Here is a 25,212-nt window from a genome sequence, read left to right as displayed (position 1 = left end):
CAGTCTTCAGCCACGGTCAACCCCGACTCCACCTCTTACTACCGGACCAGACAGACACACGCACTTCCATGGTATATATATGTGTGTGTGTGTGTGTGTGTGTGTGTGTGTGTGTGTATATATATATATATATATATATATATATATATTAGTGACATGTGAGTCACTGCCTTGCACCCAAAAAAACATGACTGTACCTTAGCAAAACCAGCTTTATTCACCTCGAAACAGGAACTGCAGGGTTATTTATTGCAGCAGGAGCTACCACTCCCCTATACACAGACACAGCAAACAGGCATAGTCGTGGCCAGGTCAGTGGCCAAATTATACTGTCCCCTACATTTATAATTTCCCTTGCATCACCCATCGGCCACAGGTGTGGATAGCGCAATCTTGATCGGTTTGTAGTTGCTTCTGCAGCACTGTACTGAAAGCTCTACGAACCTGTGGTTGCCTCAGCAATGGAGAAGCAGTCCTCCACAGACGTGGCAGGCACGCTTTGCAGTGTCATCCCATTGGGGGGGGGTTCTAAAAGATTTTAGAAACCTCACAATATATATGAATGAGCCACAGCAACATGTTATTTTTTTAGCTGCACGCAAGACCAGTGCAGCTTAGAACAACCAGAGTGCTTTGAATTACACACCTCGTAAATGAGATTCAGAGGAAAAAATATGAGAAATGATCACTAACATTACAGCGAAGGACATGCTGCTCATCAGTTTTGTTGAAGGGAAGGGCCTTAGAGAACTACTAAATTATTTTGAGCCAGAGTATAATGTACCTTCTTGAAAAGCCATAACTAAGAGGGTAGAACTGCATTTGAAGAGTTAGCAACTGCCACAAAAAATAAGCCCCAAACAATGAAGTGACAATTATAACAATCAAACAAAATCAAACAAATCACCAGGACCAGATAATATTTATCCTCGTGTTCTTAAGGAGGCTAGTGAGTACATATTAGGCTTGGGCGGTAAAACGGTAATATGGTATCCCGCGGGATCTAAAAATAGCAACGGTGTCCGTTTCAATACCGTTATACCGTCATAAAAACAATGCACTTATATAGGAGACAAGGATTAAATATTAAATATAATTTATTTAATGCCTAAAAATGCGTATGCGATGCGTGGTTGTCATCACGTGACAGCGTGGAGGAGAGAGAGGTGGGGAAAGATGGCAAGTCGCGCACCAAATGACCTGGTCTCGAAAAAGAACACAACTTCTGCAGTTTGGCAGTATTTCGGGTTTCGGCCGAACGAGAAGGGAGAGGCGGTAAATACGGACGAGGCAATTTGCAAATTGTGCAACAAAAAGGTGACCGCGAGAGATGGAAATACCTCGAACCTAAGGTAGCATATACGAAACCACCATCCACTCACTGCTGCGAGGATGGACCCGAGTTCACTCAGTGCAACAGTTTCAACTCCTCCCAATGCAGGACCAACAACATTTAGGTCCACCGCCAGTTCGCAGCCGACGATAATGGGGGCCTTCGGGAAAGCAACAAAGTACAAAAGGGACAGTGTCCGTTGGAAAACCTGTACTGATGCAGTGACAAAATACTTGGCGAAGGAAATGGTCTCTTTCCACACAGTGGAAAAAGTCCTTTACGGACATGGTAAAGGTCCTATGCCCAGTACGAGCTGCCTGGACGGAAATATTTCTCACAAACAGCCGTCCCAAATTTATATAGTAAAGTTAGAGACAATGTTCAAGTGCTGTCAGCGTCACACAGTTATTCCTTAACAACTGACATGTGGTCGTCAGTTAACATGACACCATATATGTCTCTGACTGTCCATACTATTACACCTGACTGGAAACTTGAATCCAAATGCCTCCAAACTACGTATTTTCCTGAGAGTCATACAGCAGACAATCTTGCTGCTGCGCTCAGAGCTGCACTTCAGGAATGGCAACTTGACGAGAAAAAACTTTCAGCCATAACCACTGACAACGCTGCCAACATTCATGCCGCAATCAGGTCCCTGCATTGGCCGTGGCTATGCTGCTTCGGTCACAATCTAAACTTGGCTGTCACAAATGGATTGCATGACCAGAGGCAAAAAACCGAGCGCGCCCTCGGACTATGCCGTAATATTGTCGGGCCTTTTCACACAGCTGGCAACGTAAGCATGAACTCCACAAGAAGCAAGTGGACTTGGGACTCCCAAAACATAGTCTCATAACGGTAAGCATAAAACGTGCAGAGAGTTCCTCAGGGGCAGGGGCTCAAATATAAAAAAAGGGATATATATATATATATATATATATATATATATATATATATATATATATATATATGCTTTGCATCACATAAATTATATTGAAAAGTAGGCTATATTAAAATAGAAAACCATTTTTTAAATTGTCATTTTTTCCTGTATTTTTTTATCAAGTAAATGCAGGCTTGATGCATATGGGACTTATTTAGCCTAAAATAAATGTGCATGCAAATTTGACCAAGTGGAATAATATACGTTAATGGACTTATTTATTTATGCATTCATTCGTTTATTTAGGCCTATTTATTCATTCATTCGTTTATTAACGAATGAATTGTCCTAAATAAAACGAATTTCGTTTATTTATGCCTATTTATTCATTCATTCGTTTATTTATGACTATTTATTCATTCATTCGTTTATTTATGCCTATTCATTCATTTAATCATTTATTCATCATTCATTAATTAATTCATCCATCCATCCGTCGGCAGGACTGCGCAACTCGCTGGGGCTCCAAACTGGCAATGGTGCAGCGAATCCTCGAGCAGGCCCAAGCGATCAGACACGTCCTGTCTGATGACAGAAGGAGCAGCCTGTCCCTGACCTGGCAGGACATGGACGTCGTGAAAGCTGTTCACGAAGCACTGAAACCAGTCGGTGACTTCACTGATATTTTGTCAGGAGAAAATTATGTGACCAGTTCCTGTATCCTCCCCATACTACAGCTCTGCAGGGACAATGTGTTGGCTGCGTCAGAAAATGACCCCAGCTAACAAAGTCAATCAAAACTGGAATTCTAACAAAGCTGGAGGCCAAGTATGAATCCAATTCAGTGCGCAAAATATTGCGAAAATGCACTTTCCTCGACCCTCGTTACCGTGGAGGATATGAGACGGATGACAACGCATTGGCTGAGACCAAGGCTGAATTACAGGCTGAGATCGTGAGCTTAGAGGCAGCAGGTCCAGTGGCCATCAGAGTGGAAGAGGGAGAGGAGCAACCTGCACCCTCACGAAAAAGAGGACTTTGGGAGTATGCTGCAAAAAATCTGATGCAATGGCAGGTCCCGTCGGCACCGTAGAGGACCGAGTCGGAGCTGAAATAACAGCCTACTGTTTGGAGCCAGTTACTCAAGGAGACAAGGACCCACTTCTCTGGTGGAAAAATGCAGCCGGGCGTTTTCCCCAGATGTCACGAGTGGCACAAAAGTACCTCTGCGTCTGTGCCACAAGCACACCATCGGAGCGGGTTTTCAGCACCGCAGGTAAAGTTGTCGGTCCACAACGTGCCCTGTTAAAGCCAGACAAAGTAAACATGCTGGTTTTTCTAGCGAGAAATCTTGAATAGATTGATGCCACTTGCCATTCGTTCCTTTTCGCACTGTGTTTATTTTTATTTAATTGATTCAGGTATTTTTATTTGGTTTACGTTAAAAACGATATTGGAAAGAAGACGTTTTTGTTTAGGACTATTGCTTTGCAATACTTTTTATAATATGGATGATGTTTATGTTAATTCAACTCTGGTTGACTGTTGTGGGTCTAGTTGCACTTTTTTATAAGCTGCTCATCTTTGTTATTAAAAGTTGTACAGGCGGTGTGATTTAGTTTAATTGATTTGTGTGTGCGCTCTCGCGGAAAACTGTTCTGGATGTTTATGTTAATTTAATTCTGTTTGACTGTTGTATTTGCACTTTTTTATAAACTGCTATTTGTTGCTAATAAAAGTTGTTAATATTGTTCTGCATGTTATTTTGTTATTGTTTCAGTATTAGTGTTTGATATTCAGTTTCTGAACGGTTTAGGCACAAGCCAACAGTTTGGTGATGGTGTCTGAGCCTTACGTCACAATTTTTATTATTCACGGTAATACCGTATACCGAGGTAAAATAGGGAGGAGGTTTGACGGTATCAAAATTTGGATACCGCCCAACTCTAGTACATATACTGTATAATCTTTTGACACATATTTTTAGGAAGTCACTGCGCACTGGAGAGATTCCGAAGGACTGGAAAATGTCAAATATCCCATTATATAAAAAGGGTGACAGGACAGATCCAAGCAACTATAGGCCAGTAAGCTTAACATGCATCACAGGAAAATTAATGGAAGGAATTATTAAGGATAAGATTAAGAAACACATAGCAAGGACAGGAGTTATTCTGAACAGTCAGCATGGGTTCAGAAGAGGGAGGTCCTGTTTTACTAACATGCTGGAATTCTATGAGAAGGCAACAAAAGGATACAATCAAAGTGGAGCTTATGATATTATTTATCTGGACTTTCAGAAAGCATTTGATAAGGTGCCACATGAGTGGTTGGGCATCAAATTAAAAGAAGTGGGAGTTCAGGGTGATGTTGTTAGATGGGTGCAGAATTGGCTCAGACACAGGAAACAGAAGGTGATGGTGCGAGGAACCTCATCAGAACTGACTGATGTTAAGAGTGGTGTTCCACAGGGGTCAGTGCTAGGGCCGCTGCTTTTTTAAATATATACAAATGATTTAGACAGGAATATAAGTAACAAGCTGGATACGTTTGCAGATGATACCAAGATAGGTGGATTAGCAGATAATTTGGAATCTGTTATATCATTACAGAAGGACTTGGATAGCATACAGAATTGGTCAGATTTGTGGCAGATGAAATTTAATGTCAGTAAATGTAAAGTATTACACATTGGAAGTAAAAATGTGAGGTTTGAATACACAATGGGTGGTCGGAAAATCGAGAGTACACCTTATGAGAATGATTTAGGAGTCATAGTGGACTCTAAGCAATCGACTTCCCGACAGTGTTCAGAAGCCATTAAGAAGGCTAACAGAATGTTAGGATATATAGCACGATGTGTGGAGTACAAGTCCAAGGAGGTTATGCTCAACCTTTATAATGTACTGGTGAGGCCTCATCTTGAGTACTATGTGCAGTTTTGGTCACCAGGCTACAAAAAGGACATAGCAACACTAGAAAAGGTCCAGAGAAGAGTGACTAGGCTGATGCCAGGACTACAGGGGCTGAATTATGAGGAAAGATTAAAATAGCTGAGCCTATACAGTTTAAGCAAAAGAAGATTAAGAGGTGACATAACTGAAGTGTTTAAAATTATGAAGGGAATTAGTACAGAGAATCGAGACTGTTATTTTAAAATGAGCTCATCAAGAACACAGGGACACAGTTGGAAACTTGTTAAGAGTAAATTTCGCACAAACATTAGGAAGTTTTTCTTTAAACAAAGAACGATAGACACTTGGAATAAGCTACCAAGTAGTGTGGTAGACAGTAAGGCGTTAGGGTCTTTCAAAACTCGACTTGATGTTTTCTTGGAAGAAATAAGTGGATAGGACTGGTGAGCTTTGTTGGGCTGAATGGCCTATTCTCTTCTAGAGTGTTCTAATAACAGCCCTTTGGACTACATTACCAACGGTGACCTTTATTACCATTGCCTGTCATAACATAGACGATGACTGGGAATCAAAATGTCTTATCTTGTAAAAGTCTGAACTAGAAGTACAACACACTGGGCAAAACAGCTGTTCATCTCCCAACAGCCATCAATGCTTGGAGTTTATAAAACAAACTCACTGCAAGTGTACATGATAATACCTGTAATATCAGATATGTTTCTGGAGTGGAAGTCTGTGATGTGTCTCACTCATAAGCTTTAACTTGATATTAATGAGGAATTCAAGGCTGCCAACAAGAATCCTCTGATGGGAGCCTGGAGCAGAGCAGCAAGCCTCCTTCATCACAGCATTGTTGCCTCTAATGCACAAAAAAATCAAACAAAAGTATTAGCTGGCTGAGCACAAACTTACACAGTCTTGTCATACCCACTGAAACTCTGTGTATGACATGTTTGATAGCAAGCATGAGCAGCAATAAGCAATTTGACATACTCTGTCTGACAGGAATGTGACCAAATTAACAGAGTCCACAACACTTGAGCTAACAGGTGATGGCTGGAAGACTCTCAAAGGCATGCTACCTGTGCTACAAATACTTAAGTGGGATACCACTACTTTGCACAGGAAGTCCGTCTGCCTGTCCATGGTCTATCATGTGACCCAGTAAGGACGGAGAATTTGACAAAGTATGTGAGTTTAAAAACAGTGACAGAATCACTTTGTAAGCAGATGGCACCTATTTCTGAGAGAGCACTAAGACTTGTGCTGTTCACCTCAGACAACATCTGAGCTTCCTTGATTAAGTGGTAAAGCAACACATAAAGCAAAAACTTGAAGAAAAATTCCACATACTATCTGAACAAATAGAGGAAATAGATGAAAGTGAGATAATCTCTCGTACTCTGGAACCAGCAACAAAAAAGTTGATGTCTGAAGATGCAATCGCAACTCTTGTTTGACAATGAATATGGTACTGAAGGTGCAACAGTACAGGATGTGTTAGAACTTTTCTGAGCACAGTCCTGCATTCAACCTAATGAAGACTAAATTTTGAGATGGAAAAACAATACAAATAGATACCTGAAACTTAGTCACTTGTTCCAGCACTATACCTGTGTTCCTGCTAGGTCAGTACCCTCTAAAAGGGTATTTTTCCACCAACGACATAACTGTTAACAAGCTCAGAAGTAGATTTTCCCCTGAACATACTGTATGGGCAAGCTGATTTTCTTAAATTACAAGACTATAAATAACAAACTTAACTATATCCTGAGATATCTAAAAATAAATGCATTAACATAGCCTGTACAAAGATATTAATTGTTCTCAAAAATTTTGATAAAGACATTTTATTTGTTTTCCCATTGGAGAGCTGAATCTGTATGAATAAGTAATCCCTGCTATAAGAAAACAAAACTCTAATTTGTATTCTTTATTTAATGACATCTGTCATTCATTGTTTGAACCTACTTATTCAGGTGTAAGTTTCAAGGAGTGACAGCCTAAACCAGTAATGAATTACTGTAAAGGTAAGAACACTCTTTAGACAATAATTCATAAGATACTCAAAACATTTGTATAATATCTCAGATGGCCTCTAATGTAGGATATTTATTGAACAAGTATTTAAATACAAGTTTACAACTGTAAAGAATGTGAAAATTGTACAAATTACTACAGAAAACACATGAAGACTATTTAAATGTTAAATTTACTTACAATCACTTGTACACGCTTTGCCTATAACACTTCCAAATTATTCATGATGGTATTTTTTATATGATGGCAGCATATTAAGATTAAAATAACCTGTCCAAAGTTAAAAATTAAAAAAAAGTTTTCATTTTTTTTCAAATTAGTTTCATGTTAACTGCTGAGACATTAGACTGATTTAAAATTTTTATAAATGTTCCAAAAAGATAATGCCCTAAGTTATCTACCTTTTTAAAAAATAGTTTGTTTTAAACCTTGGTACCTTAGTAATAATGCCCCATTAATATACTAAAGAAATAGTTACTACAGAAGTATCATACATATTATATACAGAAATATAAAAAAGAATGTACACCCTCTGTTGATTTAGTGGCTTTACACAGGATATAGATCATCTAGTTCTCACCAAGTGCTAAAATTAAATAATTCTAACTTCAGGTGACAAACAACACAACAGATTTTACTTTGTCAATGTTTATTCAACAAAGTAAGCTATCACTCTCATTACATTACAATGAGGTGAGCCTTGTATTATAAATACTATACATTTATACTGCACACAAATAAAGTATATATACTTGTAATCCAGCAACCAAAATGTTATTTTAAAAAGGACTGCTCTATAAGTGATATTTCCAAGAGTTAAGCAATAAGGAAAGGGTAATTGGAGACACTTCCTATAAAGTTCTGTAGTCTATATACATGACAGCTTACTATCGCGCATGACTGCCGTGACTCGTGGGACCAGTAAGGATAGGTTTAGTAGGATATTCTCAGTAGTTCCAGAGGACATCACTGATCCCAGAAGTAAGTAGGAAATTTACCCAAGAAGGTTTGGGCTTAAAAGCTCCTTCTGGACTCTTCTCACCAGTATCAGTGAAATGCAACTTGAGAAGAGCTCAACTCTCTGAGGGAAGAGAGGCCAAAGTTATGTTTTTAAAGGAGTGGTTTAATGAATGTAGTTTTGGCATCCCATGTGGCAGTCAGAGATAAGTCCTGGTAAGATCATGGAAAATATACTATTTGTGTTTTGTTTAATAATAAAATCAATCTTTTTTGTTTATATAATTTACTAGTTTGATGCTTTTTGTGTTCAGGGACAGCTATTGGCCATAACTAACATATCCTGTAGAATATTACGATTTTTTCACACAAGGACATTACTGTATTCAGTATTTTCTTGTTATGCTTGTGTCATCATCACCTTAACTTGAAATCTGTTTACTATTTTTCTTTTTACAACCATTTTCTACCTTTTTATAACCATTTCTATCATGTGATTATCAGTGTAATGACGTGTAACACCTTCAAATTAACCTTATTTGTCCATGTCCTTGACCTAGTATCCTCACTTTGGATATAAAAACTAAAACAATCATGACTTTCAGAAGGTAGGGGAACATATCCAAGTTATTGTAAGCTTTTCTAATATGATTTTCTTTTGATTCATTTCTGGTATCACACTTTTGTTTTGGTGATTTTGTTTCCATCCCATAGCTCCTGACCTCTTGCTCATTTCCTGACCAAAATGTATACTTGCTCCTTCTTTCTCTTTGGTCTCCAGGCATGTCTTTTAATTTTTTGTGGACCATTTGTTTAAAAATGTCTGTAAAAGCTATCTGCAGATTTTTTTAGGTGCTGCAATTCTTTTTCTCTGTTGTGAACTCTGAGCCTAGACTGTATTATTTATCCCTTTCCCATTTCTGTCTACTGCTTTCTTCTCATTTTAAAATGTGAAGAAGGAAAGATTTTTAAATTAAAAGGGCTGTGGACACTTGGGTTGGAAGCACACAGCACACAGCCCCAATGAAGAACTCTTCCCTCTGACTGCACTGTGTGGTACAAGTACTATGGTGATCTTCATCACATTTTAGGAGAGTGGCCCAAAGAACAAACCTCACAAACCTTCAATTACTGTTCGTGTTATGGGGATAACTGGCAGGATTGCCCAATTCCACACCATCCTGGTAGGTGAAATGGAGGATGGGAAAGAATAGTCAAGAGAATGTATAAACACACATACACAGAACTGCCTACAAGAATGAAGCAGTATGCTGCATTTCTTTACATGTTTGCATTCTACAAATGGAACAAGCTCCTGTCAAAGCAAACAAGCTGTAAATCAGTAGACAAGCATATCAAATTACAGTGATGTGCAAGAAAAGGTGTGTTGTGGTCTTTTGGGAATTGGGGTTCTCTACTGGGCCAATAACCTAATGTTGAGTGGTGAGCCTGCCTTATGAAATGCCTTTGTTTATTGAAAAACTAGGATGAGATGACCTCTTGTGTGAAGCACTGCATGGAAATGCTGTGATCCACTTTTGTGTAATTTAATTTTTAATAAAGCCACCTCTTATATATACTTCTTTAATTTCTTAGTACTTTTGATAAAGCGAACGCATAACAGCACACCTACAGGCCACAGTGGAAAGCTATATTAGGTGGGGCATATGGAAATGTTTTTCTTAAGACACTCTGGAAGTTTCATATGATGAAGAAAACTTTCTACCTAATATCCATATATTAAGATAAGTAAAATCTGCAATACTTATTGAACAACAACAATATCTAATACATCAACTAAGAATATCTGCAAAGAACTTATAAACCTGACAATTGAGCAAACAGCAAAAAAGTAATACATTTTATATCATCCTGCTATTTCCATACGATCATTACCTTGATATAATCATTATCAGAATTTCATGAGATGAATAATTCATATTATTTCCACAAAATCTTCTATTCCCTAAAACAATTTTAGCACCGCTTTGGCATTTGATTTTTTATTTTGTGGAAACAGTTTTAAGTACAATTCCCAGAATGGCACATTAACTCAAAAAAGATAAGAGAGGTTTAGAGCATGCACTAATAGTGTGTTATCACACCCACCACACACCAAACCACCTGGTTTGGGACCCGAATGCAGCGGGTGACACCTTAAAACCACACTGAAACAGCAGTTGAATGACCAGCTTGCAGGGCTGGATGCAGATTAACATCATACCCAGAAGGAAGCAATTACAGAATAACTGGAGTAAAGGAGTAGAGTCACTTCCGATTGCCAGCGCAAATCCCTAGCCTCAGAGCCACCACTCCACCCTAGAAAATTTTAAAAATGTCAAAAAAATATCTCCACCTGACTAGAGCTGTTTGTAGCTTGGATTTCCTTGATTTAGAATTTGTACTTAGAAATGGTATTACACATGATCAATAAACAATTTTGTTTGTATATAGCAGTGTTGGAAGTTGTATAGCCATTCACCTGCCGCTTTTTCATGCCCTTACTAATGTTTGAAGCAACCCTATAATCCAGCAACTGCAATATGTAGGTATATAAAAGGATCAACTGGTCAAAAATTAGGGGGCATTTGGTCTTTATTATAAAGTGCATTTCTGTAAACCATTAATAATACACATAAAAAAATCTCATATTACATTTCTTCCCCAGTACTCACAACAGTTAGAAGCAAAAAAGTACAGTCAAAAAAGATATTTACACAGTATGTTCATATTTTGAATTTTAAAAAAAGGGCAAAATGAGCCTGCAATCTAAAAGTGTAATGTGATAAATGAAGCTGAACATCTCTGCATAAACAAAAAATAAGACATTTTATTACATCTTACCTGAAGGTTTTACAACAGAAGGTATTAAAGTCTGAACACAATACAATTGTGGTTGAAAAACCCATAATCAAGGAATGAAAAATGCAAAATGACAAGATACACATCAAATGGCTTTACTTTTCTAAAAGGATGTGAATAAAAACAACATCATCAGTAAAGACTGCATGGTGTCACCATTTAAATGAACAAATCTTCACTTTGATATTGTAATGACAATCTTATTTTGGTAGGCAAAAATAATTTAGACAATTAACTGAATTCAACCAAATGTGTTCACTGTTAGAGAGACTTTGTGGAACGCTATTAACATAACAATTTCAATTACCCCTATTAATACCAATCAGTCTTATCATTCCTTTATAAAGCACTTTGACAACATGATTCTTCTATAATCTGAACTAAGTGTTTTCATGGGAGCCCTGTTGTCTTGCTAGTTTTAAACAGGTACAAGGTAGGTGCAGTAGAGAGGTAAAGAAGGCCCAACTTGGCGCTATATTCATCACAGTATTTTGAAACATCTGTTCAAGATGAGTACTGTATTGGACCCATGCATTCTCATTAGGACCTAATGGTAACACATAAGCGGCATAATATTACATTTAGGAAGCACAAAGCAGTTCTTGTTCAATGTCAAACCAAACCAAACTGGAAATGAAGCATAAAGCAAAATAAAACATATTAATGCTTAAAAAAAAACCCTTTATAGTCACTTTTCTATTATATGTCTTTAAGCAAATTCAATTGCAGTTTTCATGGCCTCAAGGCCAAACTTTTTTTTTTTTTTACCAGATTATTTTCTGCGGGACCTTTGACATTACTGGCTTTAAACAAACGTGTATATTTTCTTTGTAAATTACTTTATGCAAAGGAATTAAAACACTTGCATGCATAAGTTCTTGTTAAACATCTGGATTGAAAAACAACAGAAATTGTAAAGGACTTCTCACACGATGCCTTATTACACTTACAATTCTCCACAAGACAGTCGCCCCTAAACCGTCTTTCTGACACATCTATATATGACAGTACGCGTACATAAAATTCATACAGATGTCATGTTCCTCTGGACTTGTCAGCTTTTTTTTATAAACGTAATGGATAACACTAATCAGCAGATGGCGGCATTAGACGTATTAAAAACAAGATCGAGTACCTAACAGAAATTATTTCTCAAAATCAGTTCCCCTTCAGAGATTATAATAATATAAAACGCCGAAACTATAATAGCATTTTACATTAACCCCCTCACACTTTGTTTAAGCCGTGGGCCTCTGAATAACGCATGTGGTTACATTTGGCATCATACCCTTTGGAGAAAACTGTTCTGTCCAAACGCTTCATGTGCCCGTCATGTACTTTTCCTAATCTCCGCAGTGATGGCTCTTTAATAATTAAGTACACTCACCATATTGACTTCTGAAACCATATCAATGCTGGCGATGTCTATACTCATTCCAACATCTACAGGAGGACCTTTAAATGAGAAATAGAAGGCATCATTCACCGACCTTGTCTCGCATTAACTTTTTAAAGCTTGTCCACCTGTATAAGCACGTTCTTTACATAAACCAGCCGCTGACCACTGGCTCATTCGTGCCCAGGTGCTTTGCTATTAGTTCTAAACAGACGTCAGACTATTAAAAGGCAATAAATTACCTCCAAAATCAGGCCTTAAGCGAATGTCGTATCCCTTGAGCAATTTATCCACGGTTTCTTTCACATATGACATGTTGCTGGGCTCATTAACGCTGCAAAGAAAGACATATGCATTTGTTTCAGAATCGCATCATTCGGAACCCCAGCGAGGCACGAAAGGTAGGATACAAGAAAAATAAATAAATAATAATACTAAGCTTATACAAGCGTACTGTCTCACCTCTGTGCACAGCAGACCATGGCCACCATCATTGGAAATGATAAAAACCCAAAACATCCACGGTCTTGAACTCTCCACATTCCTAACTTTGATTAAAAGAAATGTCTTTGAGGGAAGATTCAAGGAATGCAACTTAGTCCCAGGCAGTGCAATAATTCCGAGCAGAGCGACGCATGCGCACTGCGTGCGTGCCCGACATCAAAAACGCTGTTTACTTGGAAACAAAATCTCTTGAAAAAAAAATGCCGAAGCGATACCCGTCTCGTAAGTGATTTCTCGTTATCCCAGGGATGGTCGCTCTTCAGCTTCAGTTAAACCGATGCGCTAAGCAGAACTGTTTCCTGCTGGCATTTCCAAAGAATGCTCAACTGCGTGGATGACATTAGCATCCAGCAGGTCTCCCCGTGCTGCAAGACACTAGTGGCATTGAAAGCAGATCCTCGTTTACTTTTAAACATGCAAGTCTGTTGGACATCCTGAAAAAAAACACAGAAGAAAAAAAAAACGTTGCGAGGGATCTGCTCGTTTCACAAGGGAACCCCTTTGTCAGTTACGGACTAAAAGTATCGGGCATACAACGACATGCATTATTTAGCGAGTCTAAAAAAATTGCGCTTGAGAAAAAAATGACAGTGCGTAAAAAAAGCAACAGCAGCAACTGCCTGCTCTTTCAATAATTTAAAAACTCAGCGGGAGTTGGGAGATATTAAACTTCTAGAACTGGAGTCAAAGATACCGCGCGGTCCATCCGACATCAGTGGACGGCTCTGGCCCGTCCTCGCTCAGATTGGCGCAGGTAAAAATCCTTTTACAACCGTACGGCTTCGTCCACAGTGCTGGAAGTTACTCTGTCATATGCGTCGTCGACGCCAGAAGGAAGCCCCATTTTACGAGTACCTCGGTAGCTTAACGGTACTGGCTACCCGGGCTTCATGATTCAATATATTTTTCGTAATGTTTCTGTATATTTAGAAACACGGTGATCCATGCAGCATGTTTATTTTAAAGTGCTAGTCTCATTTCTATTCATTTGTCTGTGAAAAAAATGGTTCGAGTCTCCATTAGTTTCGTGAACATGAAATGTCTGCTTTTTGCTGCAGCTCAGAATTTTAAAATGTGTTTTCTAAGTAGAGAATCTAAATGCTTTTGATTGGTTTATTAGTTCAAGTACCTTTGCAACGAACTTTTTGTTTGTTGTTATAACCCCACTCCTTTGTGCGATGTAGGTGTTCTACAGATTTACACAGAGAAGGGGAGCAAAAAACAAGAATTTTCCTTAGCTAACCAAGCCATCATTGTTTTACATAACACCGTTTAAATAATTGAGACCCTTGTCATTGTCCAAGGCTGGACTGGTCAATCACAGCTTATTTGAAATCTGTTACTTTACATCAAAGGGTCAGTTTATTATTATTATTTTTTTTTGTTCCTGCATATTGAAGGAGCTGCAAAGAAGCACTTGATGTTAAACCTGGTTCAAGTGGCAGTCTATTTCAGGGCAGGGCCAATTCAAAAAGAAAGGGTACTTGGAAGATTTAACATTCTCAAAGTTCTGCTTTTTACTGGTTTTCTGCAAGTTTGTGTATTTTATGATTGGAACATATTAATCATGACCTTCTGTATCAAATTCTCTTTATGTATATACATTTATCAAGACAGGTCAAGTAATGCATAGTATTTCACCACATAGTCATACAGAATAATATTCCCTGGGACCATGGTGCAATATGTATATAAACACAGCACAAGTACAAGACAAGTAAAGAGCTAAACTATACTGTACTATGAATAGGTAAATGGATAAACTGTAATACATTGAAATAATAAACAAGTAATAACTACATTGAAATAGGGATAAATACATAATAACAAGTATTTAAAAAACACTAGTAAAGTATTTTTTATATAATACAATATATATACTTATATATATATATATATATATATATATATATATATATATATATATATATATATATATATATATATATATATATATATATATTATATATACAAGTAGCACAGTGGTTAGGGCTGCTGTCTTATTATTTACGAAAGTTGGGTTCAAAACCCTGCCTGACCACTGCCTATATTCTAAAAAATAAAGGTTCTGAAATTGCACTTTATTGGGCTGCGTGGTCCCTCATTGTACCATTCCTTGACAAAGAACCATTTAATTCGTTGAACAGTTCTTTGCGTATGAAATGTGTTCCTTGGGCTTTGGAAAGGTTCCTAATACATGGAAAAAAATCCTTAATATATAATAGGCTGCCTAGTAGGTTACTTATAGTTCAAGAAAACCTGAACTGCGCCTGTGTCACTGTATGTAGGAATCTCTTGCTATTTTATAAATCTATTATCTGTTCATTGTTATTTCTGAAGCCCATTACTGATCTAAATAAATAATCCTTCTTGAACCTTCTTGTAGATGGTTCTTTAGGAACCAAAATGGGTTCCATTATGGCATCATTCTAAAAAACAGTATTTTTAAAAGTGTATGTGGAGTTTGCATGTCCTCCCTATATCCCAATGAGTTTTTCTGTAACACCTTAGCAACAAATATTTTAATACTGAAGGCCAATTTCATTTAGACTTGTGTGGGTAGCTATATGATAGACTGGTGCCCTTTTTGGTTTGCTGATGATGCTGATAAAATAAACTTGGGCCTTATTGGATTAAGTAGTTTAAATAAGTAGATTAATGAAAAAGTTCTTAAAAGGGTGACCAAGCATGAGAGGTGCTGGGTATCTTGTCTTTTGATTTTAGTACACCAGATTTGATGAAGTGCCATTCATTTTAGCATATGACATGTTTAATAAAATCCATATGATTTAGTTGGCATATTGCACCAAGTGGTAAATTTGTACACATTTTAAAAAGTTTACTTTTCTATAAACAATCATATTTAAAACTTCTCATCTATAGGGTGGTCCAGATCTATTTATGCAATTTTTATTACGCTATAACTTACTAAGTTTATTACTTAAAAAATCACCTGAATAATCCCGGACCAAAGAGAAGTGTGCGAACTGACGACATGAAGAATCATCTTTGCGCCGAACTGGAATTGACCCCGCATAAATCAAAGTCATCCAGACGATCTGGATCTGCATAATTAGATCTGAACCACCCTGTACATTAACCCCATGAGCATTTTAATCCTATTCACTTTTAACTAGCAATGATTGCAATGCAACTTTTAATTTTACTGATAGAAAAGTGAATTTGATAATCACAAGTCAGAAGCAAGATATGGATTATAAAACTGCACGTTTAAGTAGCTATAATAAAACTCGTGATATGCAAATGAAAAACCTAACTGACAAGACAAACACCATTAACTAAAAACAGGTCACTTGCAATGATTTCTCACCAGATAAAGAAACGTATGCTTAAGTGTAGAAATGTGTTTATTAATTTAAGAAATGCAACTAAATAAAAATATAACTGTTAAAAACCTTTTTTTTTTTTCAAATTTTAAATTAGTAATAAATTATTTGATACAGTAATATTCATATATGTATTTTTGTAATCATTTTATTCCAGGTACAATAGATTTGAGACATTATCCATCTTAGTATTAGCAATGCTATTAAAGTAAAATTCACCTCCAATACTGCCTCACACCAATCTAGTCAATTCACTTGCCTGTGCTTGGTGAAGTAAATAAGTAAATTAAGTTTTAGACATCCACCCATTTTCTTAATCCAATTACTGTAGTACAGAGTAGCAGAAAGCCGAAAAGAATCTGAGGAACACCAGTAGATTAGTCCTGGATGAGAGGCCAGTAAAATCACCCTCATGCACACACCCACACTTACTCATGTGTGGCCAGTGCCAAGTGACATACATGTACTATCTATATCTATATCTCTATCTATCTATCTATATATATATATATATATATATATATATATATATATATATATATATATATATATATATATATATGGGTGTGTATGAAACTGTACAGCCACATGTAAGTAAATAGTTATGTTAATGGTACATTTTCACAGGTGAGAGAAAGCATACTGTATGTCTAAAACTGTAACTAATGTCCAGGGCACATTGATAGTACTTTTTAAAATCCTTTTCTCTGTGCATCTAATTATTTTTTTAGATTGTTGAGTCTACTGTGTTGCCTCTAGATATTGTACAATGCTTAGCACTTACTGCTTTCAGGAGTGTTTTAGCATACCACTGTAATAATGAGTTAGAGGGAAGGAGAAAAAATAATTGCTGTCATTTAAAAGTGTCAGTGGTCACAATTAAAGTAATGCTTTGTAGACTGGGAATTTTAAGCACTGAAAACTGAATTGCTATTATCAACAAATGTTTGACATACATAATTACAATTTTTACTAGTCTGTATGTAATTGTTTTTGTCTGTTGCAAACGTAAATGTTTCTTGAATGCAATTCTAACTGGTCAAAATTGAATTTTTACAAGTGAAAATTGTCAAAACTAATAAAATAGCTATAGATGCATACTATTCAGTGATTACAATTAAAAATGATATTGTTTGTCATCTTTATGTTTATCCTCTGTTAGCAAGTGTAAGTGTTTTATGATGAATTAGGGTCAGATCAAGTGTTGGTTTTGCCAGAATAGAGTTCTAACGCCTGTGCGTCCTTGCTAGAGAAAATAGTTTTTATTAATGTAAACTATCATCTCCTGGCATCTATCTATGACAGTCTAAGTTTTTTCCAGTAGTATCAGATGTGAGGTGACAACCATGCCAAATCCATTTTAAATGAACACCCTCATATTCTCTCATTTCCAGCCATATTTAAAGTCAGCAGTCAACCTATTCTGCATATAAACCAGAATACCCAGAGAAGAGCCTTGCAGACAGAATTAACCACTGTACTACTATGTCTCAATAGACCACTATGTATTCCTCAACTCTCATATCTGGAGACTTCAGATTTTCAATGTGTGTATGCACAAAGTGAAGCAGTTATGTGGGCATGCAGAAGTTTCTTTAATCTAAAAACAACTCTTGTAAAACTTGACTTGCTTGTATGGAATGTTATTTGATTTTAATAAATTCAATAAAATGTAAAAAAAACTCTTATAAGCCCATGGAATTCTAATTGATATTGAATCTGGTGAGTGGCAAGAGAAAGATTTTACTTAATCAGCATGCTATAGGTTACTCGTCAAACCTTCATACACCCTTTTTGGTGAATCTTCTTTTTCTGTTAAATGGCAGTGCAAGGAGCAAAAACTTCTTTCAGGATAATCAGATGATTTTTTAGAAATCCATCCTACATGTACTGCAAGGAAGTCAGAACCTATGCCAGGCGTACTGGAACAAAAGTAAGAAGCAACCTTAATCATGATTTTTGTCCTTCTTATGGCGCATACACACATGCATGCAGCCAAACTCACAATCATTTATGCCAAATCAATCTAGTGCAGTAAATATGTTCATTTGCAGATGTATGTGTATATGTGATTTTTTAAGCAGTTCATTGTTGCAAGGAATATGTCAATCAGAACTCCCCATGGATCAGAGAGCATGTACTGCAGCCTCTTGGCACCAGTTTTCTTTCTGGAAAAACTAAGCCGCTGGAGAGCATCTCATTGTGGTGCCCTATAATACACAGCGGGTAAAACAAACCTATGATGGTATACAAATGTAGACAAGCTGATAAAAAAAGGGTATAAATATAAAACAATTTTTTATTTATGTGTCTGTTATTCCAAAGAACAGTTAAAAAAAAACAGCTGAAAATGCATAAAAAAGCATAGGGCAGCACAGTCAAATGTATCCAAATCACTAGACATGAGTAAAATGCAAAAAGGCAGGTTAACAATTCAAAAACACTAAATCATTAAAAAAATACAATGGAGTGTGACTTGAGGCTTTCCAAAAATGGAATGCACGATGCAAAGTGAATAATATCTGCTTAGTTCCTTCTTTTATTTGCTTTACTCCCTCCTATTTTGTGACTGCCATCTATTTTAAACAACATGACCAAAGACACTGACAGCAGTATATTTGCAAAAGGCATGGTTAGAAGTGGAGCCTCAGCCAACTCCTACAGTTGTTTTATGCAACAAGGACATTGTTTTTTACTATCAGTGTACATTATGTACTTCAAAAGTCTTAACTATAATTAATAAGGAGTAACATGGTGGATCCAGTATCCTCAGTTCAAAATCCACATTTGAAGATCACCAATATGAAATTTTCCCCGTATATTTTTGATTTTGTACCTTTCAGGTACTCAGGTTTTTCCCCAACATGCCCAATTCTAGGTTTTGTGTAAGTGGATATATGATTTATTGGACCCTAAAATGGATTGTGCGCTGCCTTCTTTCAGTTGCAGCCAGGATTCATTCCACATTAATGCTAGCCGGAATTGGATTAAGCAGGTTGAAGAATGTAACTAAACGTTAAATTATCTTATCTTGGAATTGCCTAATAACTCAGGGACTTCATGTTCCTCTGGCACTACTATGATTTCCTTTCAAATTACAAAGACATCCTGTTTAGGCTTATTGATTTTGAAATGGCAATGTAAGAGTTAATGTAGGTCTAGCATTCTGTTTGGGCTAGTTTTTTCTTTGTACTTGAATTTGCAATAGTTGTCATAAGCCACTGTGATTAAGTAAGTGCATGAAGACAATGGCCATATTGACGAATGAAGTTCATAATAAATAAAACAAAGTTCATTTAAATGATTATTTTAATAACAAAATTAAAAAATATGGGTCTAAATAAATTATGACACATTGGGAAAAGTACAGTATAATGAATAATTGATTTTGTGCTCAGGTTTTTAAAGTGCTAACAGGAGGGAAATTCTTAATTTACTTTATATTCTGTAATAATTATGATGAAATTTAAAGTACCATGGTTACTGTACCTCAAGGAACATAGACCTTTGGCAGTGTCAACATTGTGCAATGTTAAAAATAGAAGTGTAAAATATAGTTTCACTGAGGCAGTTATTGAGTAGATATAAAACAGTTTCAATACATGTTATGGTATATGCTTTTTTAGATATTGGCCATGCATTTTTTGATGTAAAGGAGCACAGCATAAAATATTAAACAGTACCTCATAAACTATAAAATAATTGTATACCTGTAACAACTTGATAATATTAAATGATATAGGAAAGTTGTTCTAAGTGATTTCAATACCAGAGTTCCATTAGTAGTGTCAAAAGAAATATAGAATATTTTAACATCTAACAACATGTGTAATATGTTTTGTCCTGTTTTATGCAGTTGTAAACAAATTGTACCATTTCTAACTCTTTTGTAAGTTTAGTTTTATTTTTACCATTTTTAAAGCACTTTGAACTACACTCCTGTATGAAAATTTGCTGTACAAATAAATGTTGTTATTTAGTTATTTATACTCTTCATAGTGTTAATATACAAAAAGAAATATAGTTAGGTCCATAAATATTTGGACAGAGACAACTTTTTTCTAATTTTGGTTCTGTACATTACCACAATGAATTTTAAATGAAACAACTCAGATGCAGTTGAAGTGCAGACTTTCAGCTTTAATTCAGTGGGGTGAACAAAACGATTGCATAAAAACGTGAGGCAACTAAAGCATTTTTTTAACACAATCCCTTAATTTCAGGGGCTCAAAAGTAATTGGACAATTGACTCAAAGGCTATTTCATGGGCAGGTGTGGGCAAGTCCATCGTTATGTCATTGTCAATTAAGCAGATAAAAAGCCTGGAGTTGATTTGAGGTGTGGTTATGCATGTGGAAGATTTTGCTGTGAACAGACAACATTCAGGCAAAGGAGCTCTCCATGCAGGTGAAAGAAGCCATCCTTAAGCTGCGAAAACAGAAAAAACCCATCCTTGAAATTGCTACAATATTATGAGTGGCAAAGTCTACAGTTTGGTACATCCTGAGAAAGAAAGCAAGCACTGGTGAACTCAGCAACGCAAAAAGACCTGGACGTCCACGAAAGACAACAGTGGTGGATGATCGCAGAATCATTTCCATGGTGAAGAGAAACCCCTTCACAACAGCCAACCAAGTGTACAACACTCTCCAGGTGGTAGGCGTATCGATATCCAAGTCTACCATAAAGAGAAGACTGCATGAAAGTAAATACCGAAGGTGCACTGCAAGGTGCAAGCCACTCATAAGCCTCAAGAATTTTTAGACTTGTAAGAAAAAAAAGCCAAAGTCATGTGAACATTTTGAGAAAATATTTCAGAAATTCTCAACTCGACCAATTCAGTTCGATGCCATTCGGCAGACAGATTAACTAGACTGCAGGCATACAATAGCTAGTGTCATATTTGATAACTATACCTTACTCCCCTGATACAGTTAGGTCCATAAATATTTGATCAGAGACAACTTTTTTCTAATTTTGGTTCTGTACATTACCACAATGAATTTTAAATGAAACAACTCAGATGCAGTTGAAGTGCAGACTTTCAGCTTTAATTCAGTGGGGTGAACAAAACGAATGCATAAAAATGTGAGGCAACTAAAGCATTTTTTAACACAATCCCTTTATTTCAGGGGCTCAAAAGTAATTGGACAAATTAAATACAGTAATCCCTCGCTATATCGCGCTTTGACTTTCACGGCTTCACTCTATCGCGGATTTTATATGAAAGCATAACTAATTAAATAACGCGGATTTTTCGTTGCTTCGCAGGTTCTGCGGACAATGTGTCTTTTTACTTCCTGTACATGCTTCCTCAGTTGGTTTGCCCAGTTGATTTCATACAAGGGACGCTATTGGCGGATGACTGAGAAGCTAACCAATCAGAGCACGCAGTTAAGTTCCTGCGTGCTGAATGCAGTGTTAACCAGGAAGTCTCGTCTCCCTTATTCAGCATCAACCTGTTTCGCTGTGTAAAGAGTTGTGCTCTTTTGTGTTTATCTTTGTGCATAGTCAAGCCCTTCGTTATGGCTCCAAAACGATCTGCTACTGCTTCAGGGGCCGTGCCCAAGCACAAATGGAAGATGTTAACGATTGCCGAAAAGGTAAACGTTTTGGATTTGTTGAAGGCTGCGATTCTTTTTATTTAAAAAGTTGGAAAGGAATATAAGATCTACAGCCGCAGTGTCCTTTTAACCAGGGTGCAAAACGAGTTGTAAGTGGAAGTAATAAGGCAGTAGTCTGGATGGAATCTGCTTTAGGGATTTGGATTGAAGACTGCCAGAAGAAGAACAACGGCAGTGCTACATAATCGCCTTTGGAAGAGCTGTAAGACTGTCCTTTGTTGTGCAGTAAAATTAAACTCATTGTTATCGGACAAGTCATCGTGCCATTGTTGGTGAGTAACCATAATTAATTTTCTACTTACAGTACTTAGTACATGTACATACGTTTAGTGTCACTGTACACACATTTACTGTATACTATTTTTCTTGCATTGTACGTATTTATTGCTGGTGACCTGTCTATTGTAATGGCTGTAACATATGTGACATTGGAGACACTCGATATCTTTAAAATAATATTTAGGTTTTACTGTATATAAACAGTGTGTTTATATACATAATTTCAATGAATCTTACCTAATATCTAAGAGAATACAAAGGGATTATGCTGTATAACTCTGCGGGGAATATTTATAAACAGTGTGGGAGAGTTTATAAGGGCATAAAATATATAAAAATAACCATACAAACATATGGTTTCTACTTCGCGGATTTTCACCTATCGCTGGGGTCTGGAACGCAACCCCCGCGATCGAGGAGGGATTACTCTAACTGGAAATAAAATGTTCTTTTGTAATACTTGGTTGAAAACGTTTTGCTGGCAATGACAGCCTGAAGTCTTGAACTCATGGACATCACCAGATGCTGGGTTTCCTCCTTTTTAATGCTCTGCCAGGCCTTTAGTGCAGCGGCTTTCAGTTGCTGTTTGTTTGTGGGCCTTTCTGTCCAAAGTTTAGTCTTCAACAAGTGAAATGCAAGCTCAGTTGGGTTAAGATCAGGTGACTGACTTGGCCATTCAAGAATTTTCCACTTCTTTGCTTTAATAAACACCTGGGTTTCTTTGGATGTATGTTTTGGATCATTGTCCATCTGTATCATGAAACGCCGCCCAATCAATTTGACTGCATTTATCTGGATTTGAGCAGATAGTATGTCTCTAAACACCTCAGAATTCATTTGGCTGCTTCTGTCCTGTGTCACATCATCAATAAACACTAGTGTCCCAGTGCCACTGGCAGCCATGCATGCTTAAGCCATCACACTGCCTCCACCGTGTTTTACAGATGATGTGGTATGCTTTGGATAATGAGCTGTATCACGCCTTCTCCATACTTTTTTCTTGCCATCATTCTGGTAGAGGTTGATCTTGGTTTCATCTGTCCAAAGAATGTTTTTCCAGAACTGTGCTGTCTTTTTAGATGTTCTTTAGCAAAGACCAATCTAGCCTTTCTATTCTTGAGGCTTATGAGTGGTTTACACCTTGCAGTGCACCCTCTGTATTTACTTTCATGCAGTCGTCTCTTTATGGTAGACTTGGATATCGATACGCCTACCCCCTGGAGAGTGTTGTTCACTTGGTTGGCTGTTGTGAAGGGGTTTCTCTTCACCATGGAAATGATTCTGCGATCATCCACCACTGTTGTCTTCCGTGGACGTCCAGGTCTTTTTGCGTTGCTGAGTTCACCAGTACTTGCTTTCTTTCTCATGATGTACCAAACTGTAGACTTTGACACTCATAATATTGTAGCAATTTTTCTGATGTTTTTTTTCTGTTTTATCGCTTAAAGATGGCTTCTTTCACCTGCATGGAGAGCTCCTTTGACCGCATGTTGTTAATCTTTCACATGTAAGCACCACACCTCAAGTCAATCAACTCCAGGCCTTTTATCTGCTTAATTGATAATGACTTAACGACGGACTTGCCCACACCTGCCCACGAAGTAGCCTTTAAGTCAATTGTCCAATTACTTTTGAGCCCTTGAAATGAAGGGATTGTGTTAAAAAATGCTTTTGTTGCCTCACATTTTTATGCAATCGTTTTGTTCACCCCACTGAATTAAAGCTGAAAGTCTGCACTTCAACTGCATCTGAGTTGTTTCATTTAAAATTTATTGTGGTAATGTACAGAACCAAAATTAGAAAAAAGTTGTCTCTGTCCAAATATTTATGGACCTATCTGCATCAGTGGAGTAAGGTATAGTTATCAAATATGACACTAGCTATTGTATGCCTGCAGTCTGGTTAATCTGTCTGCCGAATGGCATCATACTGAATTGATCGAGATGAGAATTTCTGAGATTTATTCTCAAAATGTTCACATGACTTTGGCTTTTTTTTTCCTACAAGTCTAAAAAAGCACATCAGGCCATATCAGTCATCATCAGGTCATCTCAATTGTCAAACAGCACTATATCACTGAACTGCTGAGGTGTCTATAGGAACGCATCAGGAAAAAATTTCAGGAGCAGTGGCGCATGCAAAACTATATTTTGCACTATGGCAGTACACCTGCGCTATCCATCAAAAATTATTTGACTAAAAACAGTGTGCTTGTTACTTTACACCTCCTGTATTCACTCCCTGTGACTGTGTCTAGTTCCTGAAATTAAAAATTTATACTGCAAAGAAGATGATATGCTGTCATGTTAGAAATCCACAAAAAAATTGCAGGAGGCTTTAGAAATGATAAGAAAATATGACTACAGAAAATGTTTTCAAGAATGGAAAAAGCACTTTATCTCAAGGATGGTATTTTGACAGTGACTAAAAGGGAATTGCCATTATTTGTATAATAAAGTTTTTTTTTTTAACAAGTCTTGGATTTTTGGGTCCCTCTCCATATTATAATGTGTTTTATCCTATTTTTAAATCATTAATATTTATTGATTTCTTCCACTTATAGCTGTTTTATTAACTTTAATTCTAGTTTTGCTCTTTGTAAAGCAAAGGCCATTCGATGGCGAGAACAGAACAGGGCTGTAGATAGACATTAACCCAACAGCTGGACCAGTATCTGCTCCTTTGTACAAGGAGCAACAGGAGGAGCACTGCCAAAGCCCTTACAAAATGACATCCAGCTGGCAACTGTTGTGCATGGTTCTGACCAAACTCCTTGAGGGTGTCATGAGGGCCTGACATCCACTAGTGCAGGGGTGGCGAACTCCAGGCCTGGAGTGCCGTAGTGGCTACAGGTTTTCATTTTAACCCTTTTCTTAATCAGTGACCAGTTTTCACTGCTAATTAACTTTTTTTCCCATCACTTTAATAGCCTTGTTAGAAGAGTTTTGCCCTCTGATTTGATTCCTTTCTTCATTAAATGGCAGCACAGCAGAAATGAGATGTGAAATGAGCTAACAGATGACCAGCTAAACTGGGGCTTCAAACTCCTACCAAGTTCACTCTAATCAC

General features: G+C 37.0%; 1 protein-coding gene across 2 annotated transcripts in view; it reads right to left on the bottom strand.

Annotated features, from left to right (window-relative positions):
- The window catches only part of LOC120527688 (gamma-aminobutyric acid receptor subunit beta-1), a 559,006-nt gene extending 545,334 nt beyond the window's left edge, over positions 1-13,672 (bottom strand). For both annotated transcript variants that reach the window (XR_005633393.1, XM_039751390.1), the window contains exons 1-3: positions 12,852-13,672; positions 12,632-12,723; positions 12,381-12,448 (exon numbers count right to left, since the gene is read on the bottom strand). Coding sequence is in view for 1 of the 2 variants with exons in the window: in XM_039751390.1 (XP_039607324.1) it covers positions 12,381-12,448; positions 12,632-12,723; positions 12,852-12,931 (240 nt within the window). In the remaining variant the exon portion in view is untranslated. The remainder of the gene's footprint in view (positions 1-12,380; positions 12,449-12,631; positions 12,724-12,851) is intronic.
- Positions 13,673-25,212: the final 11,540 nt, after the last annotated feature.

Source organism: Polypterus senegalus, chromosome 4, assembly GCF_016835505.1.
Source record: "Polypterus senegalus isolate Bchr_013 chromosome 4, ASM1683550v1, whole genome shotgun sequence".
Taxonomy (NCBI): domain Eukaryota; kingdom Metazoa; phylum Chordata; class Cladistia; order Polypteriformes; family Polypteridae; genus Polypterus; species Polypterus senegalus.
The sequence above is the reverse complement of the archived record's forward strand: the minus strand, read 5'-3'. Positions and strand labels throughout refer to the sequence as shown.